General features: G+C 40.6%; 1 protein-coding gene across 1 annotated transcript in view; it reads right to left on the minus strand.

The window, feature by feature from the left end:
* MAP3K5 (mitogen-activated protein kinase kinase kinase 5) overlaps positions 1 to 7134 on the minus strand; it is a 223398-nt gene that overhangs the window by 140992 nt on the left and 75272 nt on the right. The window contains exons 4-6 of the mRNA XM_012665176.1: positions 3872 to 4065; positions 2892 to 3060; positions 1624 to 1731 (exon numbers count right to left, since the gene is read on the minus strand). Coding sequence (XP_012520630.1) covers positions 1624 to 1731; positions 2892 to 3060; positions 3872 to 4065 — 471 coding nt within the window. The remainder of the gene's footprint in view (positions 1 to 1623; positions 1732 to 2891; positions 3061 to 3871; positions 4066 to 7134) is intronic.

Raw genomic sequence — 7134 nt, forward strand, 5'->3', positions numbered from 1 at the left:
AATTATTTTATTTTGTTTTATTTTTTACAGACAGGGTCTTGCTCTGTCACCCATACTGGTACAGCGACACAATCACAGCTCACTGTAACCTCCAACTGCCGGGCTCAAGTGATCCTCCTGCCTCAGCCACCCAAGTAGCTGTGCCTACACACCCAGCTAATCTTTTTAATTTTTGTAGACATGGGGGTCTTGCTGTGTGAACCAGGCTGGTCTCCAACTCCTGCCTCAAGCAATCTTCCCACCTCAGCCTCCCAAAGTGCTGGGATTACAGGCATGAGCCACCATGCCTGGCCCCCATTATACATTTATTGATAAGGTTAGTAGATGGATGAGAAGAATAGAAACAATCTCTGGTTGAATAATATGCTGACTATTTTCTTCTAGATAGATGCAGTGGAGCCTAGTGGTGAGAGCACAGACCCCAGCAGGAGATGGATCTGGGTTTTAGGTTCAGTTTTTTGGCATGTTAATTATGAGGCTTGAAGAATAGTTATCCAAGCTTCAGTTGCTTCATCTGTAAAATAAGGACAAAAAGGCTTACATGACACATGGCAAGTAATAAACGTGGCAGAGGCAGGGTGTGGTGGCTCACGCCTGTAATCCCAGCACTTTGGGAGGCTGAGGTATAAGGATTATTTGAGGCCAGGAGTTCCAGACCAGCCTGAGCAACACAGTGAGACCCCATTTCTACAAAAAAAATTTAAAAATCAGCAGGGCGTGGTAGTGCACACGCCTGTAGTCCTAGTTACTCAGGAGGCTGAGGCAAGAGGGCTGCTTGAGCCCAGGAGTTAGAGGTTGCAGTGAGCTATGATCATACCACCACTGCGCTCCACCCTGGGAGACAGAGTGAGACTCTGTCTCAATAAATAAATAAATAGTTAAATAGATAAATGTGGTATCCCTCCCTTTTTCTTTTCATCATTCTCTTCAGTTGTGGTAATTATTAATACTTACATAGTCAACTCTCTCGCCACAGAAAAAACCAGCAGCGCAACTAGCTAAGCTTTGGATGGCCAGGGCACCAGGCTCCTCCATGGTGACTCTAGGTAGGAAGTGGCCCTGGGGTGTGCCATGATGCAGACAGAGAGCACAGAGGCAGGACTGGGCATGATAGTGTCAGTCCTAATCCTAGCAGATTCATGGGCATATAATCTAAAGTGTGACCAACAGAGTTTTGATTATAATTAGGTGTGTTCAGAGCAGTCCTGGTAAAAATATTCTCTGATTAGGAATATGTTCACCTAGACATAACCATCCTTACCCTAGTTAAATTTTTCTGTGAATAACCATTTGGTGTTGAATATATTTGTTTAAAGATAGTGTGCTATTCATATAACTTAAAAAATTCTAAAAAATATAAATACAAATACAAACTTTGATAAAGAAGAAAAAAGAATTGTAAGAATTTAAATACCCAAATAGTGTGAAAGTTTTTTTACTGAAAAAAAAAATCAGAGAGAAATCAGAATGCATGCTGCCTATATTTTACATGGTTGAGGTAGATTTGTTACTATTACATTCTAATAGGTACTTGTTGCAACTACAGCAAACAGACCCTGGAAGGAATCTGCCGGTTAAACAATAACATGTTAGTGCATTATGGAAGGGAACTTTTTCTTCTTACCTATTCAGTGCAAATGCATAATGAAACTTCACATGGGGATGGGAGGCCAAATCAAAGGTTGGCAGCTTTTCTAAAGTCTCTACCAGCTTCACGATAGAATCATAGTCCTTTCAAACAAAAGAATAGCATTAAACCATTAGGAGAAAGTTCTGACAATGTAATGCCTTTTTACAACCAGATATCTGAATCTGACAAGGGCATTGAAAAGAGAAGTTAGAATCCATAGAATACTTTGAAGAACCTAGAAGAAACTGCTATCATTTTTCTTCTAAGAAGTTTGGATTGTACAGATAAAAACATTAGAAATATTAGTTACCATGTTTGACAAAAGCCAAAAAAGTAAAAGAAACAAAATGCATCTAGCATGATAATGCTGTACTGTTTAAATACGAGTAGTTTATGTCTCCATAGAGCCAGACTCCTGACATGCAGTGTTCTAACAATTACTTCCAAGGAAACAGAAAATTACAAAGCCATGGAGCACTTGATTGAACTCCTGTTTATAAGTAGCAAAATGGTTTCATTTCATGTGAGTAAGCTACTCTAGCCATGGGATCCTAAGTGCCAAAGACTGTCACATACAAAAGTCTCTATTGTCCACAGGAAGTTTCCATGGACCTTAAAGGTTGGATGTGGGAATAAGAAACCAGAAGTCCCTTAAATTTTACTAGAAAAAACTAATAGCAAATCCCCAACTCAGAAAGGATTCTATTCTACTTGTCATATTTTTAAAATTCTAAGACATGTCAATAAAAAAGAGATAGCATGTTAGTGTGTTTTACATTACATATTTCAAAAGTTATTTTTCTAAGTAATCAATTACATATTTTTCACTTCTGGCCAGTTAGAGCCAGCACTATCAATTTCAAGCAACACAATTTTAAGGAGTAAAAGATATATTCAGAAAGCTCTAAAAATGTCTGCTATTTGCCAAAACAAAGCTTTCATTTATTGACTGACAGGTGTGCTCAAGGTTAACAAGAGAACAGAGTACCTACGGGTTAGCTCTGCAAGAAGATTTTTCTTTTCTTTTGGAGGAAAAATTCAGACCTTTACCCTACAAATCTTTCATGATCACTGATGGTTAACTCATGTGAATCTTTTTCATGCATCATAAAAATCATAGGATGGAAAGCTTAGGAAAGTCAATAAAAAATTACATGTAGTAACATGAGTTACTGATTAGTCAACTAAAATTTGAGGTTAACATTCCTTTATTCCTCTAATATGCTACATGACAAAGATTGCACTTTAAGCACCTTCTCACCTGGATATCTCTGTAGGAAAGTAACAGATTTATGACAATATCTGCTGTCAAGACTTCAATATTATCTACTCGCTGCCGAATTCTTGCCAATTCAGCTGCCAATTCTTTACCAGTGTATAAATTACGAGCTTTCCTGATATCGTTGAGTATAGATTCCCGGAAATACTGGCTGATAAAAAGAAAAAAAAAAAAAACACACATACATTTTCGAAGAGTTAACACTAGAAAGGATTTCGATGAAAAGCAATAATTTTATAAAGAAATAAAAGACACTTGCAGCATCAGTAGCTTTCAATTCATTCAAGATTCATAGACTGAACATTTCAAATATCTGGCATTATTAAGAAATTTAACACTGTGCCTTCAGAAATAATTAAAACTAAAGGTACTCCATATTAATGAATTTTCTTGCAGTATGCCACTTAAAATGTCAAAACTTTATTTTTCATTTTACTGTTTTTTCTTTTTTTTAAAATTTTATTTTTATGTAACATTTTATTGTTTTGAGTAGAAATTGTTGTAAATAACTTAGATGGGCCTGTGATTTGAACATAATATAACCTTAACTTTCTGATTCAGCATCGTTCTTTATAACATAAATGATTGTTCTTAACCAAAATATAGTACTGCTCTCAGCAATTTTTGCAGAGTTCTCACCCCTACTCTAAAAGTCTCTGGATATTTATCTGATAATGTTTCTGTACTTGCTTTATAGATTGTTAGCTATATCATTACCATAAAGTAGTCAGTAGTTTTGTGTGTGTGTGTGTTTGTTTTTGCTGGCATCAAGTTGTTGTTCTGTGAATAAAGTGAATTAAATGCACTACGTGGCATCTATTTTATCCACTTACAAGATAATATACAATGTTTTTCTAGGTTCTTTGCTGTACACTGATACCTAAAGAACATCTGATAAGATGCACAAATGGAAGTAGAATAACACTTCCTTATCATTACCAAACGGCATTATTAAACTTCACCTGGAACTTGCTTGTGCCACCTTCAAAAGTTGAATGAAACGATCCACAAGAGGTAAGCAGATGGGTCCCAGCAGCAGCTCGAAGTTGGGTTGCATGAGCTCTGTCAAGCCCTTCATGAAGCTGCTGTCACAGCAGTAGACCTTGTTGTGTGGAGTTATCATGTAAGGAACAAAGGTGTAGTTCCCAGTGCACATCTGCGGAGAGAGCAGACACCGGGAGCTGGGAGGCAGCCCGGAGACACCACACCCGGAGTCCCGCCTTATTTCTGTGACTCATTTTAAACAATATTCCGAATTTGAAGGGAAATAGAAAAACCTCATTTCTTATTTATGACCTATAAAAATGGAAATTTCCAATTTCTTTAATTAGTTACTTCAAATACTTTGGACTTACAGATGATACCAAAAATGTGTGGAACAGTTTCTAGCAATCAATTAAATATTTATTCACCATCTTTGAAGGCTACGGCACGATGATATACACTGTGGGAAAAACATGGTAGTTTAAAGCACAGCCTTCAGACTTCAGGGAGCTTGTGATTTAGTCAGAGAGACGCTGCGTAAACACGTGGCAACGCGAGGAGCGAGCATTTAGGCAGCTTCCTGTGGGCAAGGCAACGCTGCAGGCAGCCAGCTCAAAGCTGCTCCCTCAGGGCCTCTCTCTCAGCTGATGGCCCCACTAGTCTCCCAGGGACTAAAACCAGACGCCCAGAAGTTAACCTTGATACTTGCATGCCCCTCCCCTCCTATCTTCTATGCTGTGTATTCTGCCTCCAAAATATATCTCACGCCTGTCCATTTCCCTGCATCTTCTCCACCAGCACCTTAGTCCACGCACCAGTGTACCTAGTCTAGCCACTGTCATCGGTTTTAACCGGTCCCCTAGCTCCCACTCTGGCCTTCCCGTCTCCTCTCTGCCCAGCTCTCTTTTAACACCCTACCTCGGGTCACTTCTCGTAGCTGCTTAAAGCCCTACGCCTTCCTCTTGCAGGAAGAGGAAGCTGCAATGTGGTCCGCCAGGGCCTGACTGTGCAATCCTGCCCCTCTAACCTCAGCCCTGCCCCTCTCCCCTCGCCCACTACCACCTGGGCTCACTGGCCTCTTCTCGGTTCCTACATGACACCAAATGAGGCTATGCTGGTGCACACAAAGGCAGAGTGGGAAGAAGGAAGGAGAAACCGGCTTGGACACCCCCGAGTAAGCAAATCTAAGCAGAGCTTAGGATGCAAAGTTGACTGGGAACTGAATGCAAAGCTAACAATGTTGAACTATATCTTCTGCACAATGGGGAATCACAGAAGGAATTCACAGTGGGAAAGAAAACACAATCAAAGCCGTGCATGTTGGCAGTCTTGGCAGATAATACGATGGACTGAAAGAGAGAATTAAGATTTGAGATTAGGCAGGAAGCTACAAAGCATGACCAGATCAGCAGCAGTGGCAATAAAGAAACAGACACATATGCTTCATGTTAAGAAGAAAGAAGCAGGCCAAGCACTGTGCCTGACACCTGTAATCCCAGCACTTTGGGAGGCAGAAGCAGGAGGATAGCTTGAGGCCAGGAGTCTGAAACCAGCCTGGACAACAAGGCAAGACCCCGTATCTACAAAAAATAAAAAAAAAATAAGCCGGGCGTGATGCGTGCGCCTATAGTCCCAGCTACTTGGGAGGCTGAGGCTGAGGCTGAGGCGGGAGGATCATTCAAGGCTGCAGTGAGCTATGATCGTGCCACTGCTGTCCAGCCTGTGCAACACAGTGAGACCCTATCTCTAAAAAAAAGGAGAAAGCATCAGCTTGACCTGGTCACTATTTACACATATGGAGAAAGAGGAAGGAGTCAAAGGCGACTCCACAATCTTGAATGAGGCTGCCTATATTGAGTAGTATCATTACCAGAAAGCAAGAATGCAGGAAGCAAAACCAGAATAAGTTATTTACAAACACATTGCATTTTGAGACACTTGTTGTATTCAGGTGATGAATCACAAATAGAATCTGACTTCCAGTTAAAATGTGAAAAGAACTTCAAAAGGTTGGGATTTGATTTGAGGTGGGATAGGGTGAAATGTTCATTTTTAGAAAGGCTGGGATTTAAGGGGGGCAGGACACCTAATGTAAAAATGTCTAAAAGAGAGTTGGAAATAAGTGATTGGAAAGTAAAAGAGTTTCAAGCCTGGGAATTATTTGATATGGTTGAATCAAAGGAAATGGGAGAGACCTCTAAAAGAAAAAGCGTAGAGAAAGAAAAAAGCAGAGGGCTGAGAACCAGAACGAGAAATGTAGGAAACCCTGTTTATCGCTGTTATAGGAGCACAAGGAGTCCAGATTATCGTTCCCAGCCATATCAGTACGTGGAGAACAATCGGCACTTCTCTTACCCTTAGCACTAAACCAACACACACAAACGTGTATTGACCATGTGCATGTGCCAAGGTATAAACGGTCACGTCAGTGGGTCACAACCCACTGAAGAACGCGCTGCTGTCTCCATTTCACAGGTGAGGAGACAGGTAAGGCTTACGGGGTCACACAGCTGGTCTGTGACATGTTTGGCACTCCAGCCCAGGGACTCTTTCTCTAGCAGCCATGTCATTACGACTAAGGGACTATGCACCCTCCTGAGTGGCTTTTACAAGCTGGCACACCTGCTCTCTAACCTTCTGTCGCCTTCTGTGGGAACCCTGCATGAGCCAAGTGACTACGCATAGCAACAGACAAGAAGTGCCAAATGCCCTTACGGTCAGACTTAATTACTTATGAACATACTATGCTCTGAGGCTACTTGTTGTACGTCAGGTAATGAAGCAGAAACCAAGCCCGACTTCCAGTTAAAGTATGAGAGGAGCTTCCAGAGGTTGAGATTTTATTTTTAAATCAAGTACACCGTCTCAAGTTCTCCTTCATGAGACAATTACTGGAGGACTCATCAGGAAGAAGAAAAATGAACATGTCCTGCTTCTAAAATGTTACCAAGATCCCATAGCATGTCCACCCCATTTAATCCTTTTGCCCAAGCCACTGCGTAAGCAGAAAAGAAAGGCAAGGATACCAAAGAGGTAACTTTCCAAAGCTTCTAGAGCTTAAACTATGAGTGAGTTCTAGAAGAACAACAGAATCAAATACTCCTATATTAGATAAGCGCCATAACTAAAAATGACTAAGAAAATGCCCTGAATCTTGTACGTCACAAAATGAGAACAAATAGATGAAAAGCCAATAAACCAGAAAAGTGCTACCAGAGTTTTAGACTATTATTCTTTTGTT

Source organism: Propithecus coquereli, unplaced genomic scaffold (assembly GCF_000956105.1).
Source record: "Propithecus coquereli isolate 6110/MARCELLA unplaced genomic scaffold, Pcoq_1.0 Scaffold98, whole genome shotgun sequence".
Classification (NCBI taxonomy): Eukaryota; Metazoa; Chordata; class Mammalia; order Primates; family Indriidae; genus Propithecus; species Propithecus coquereli.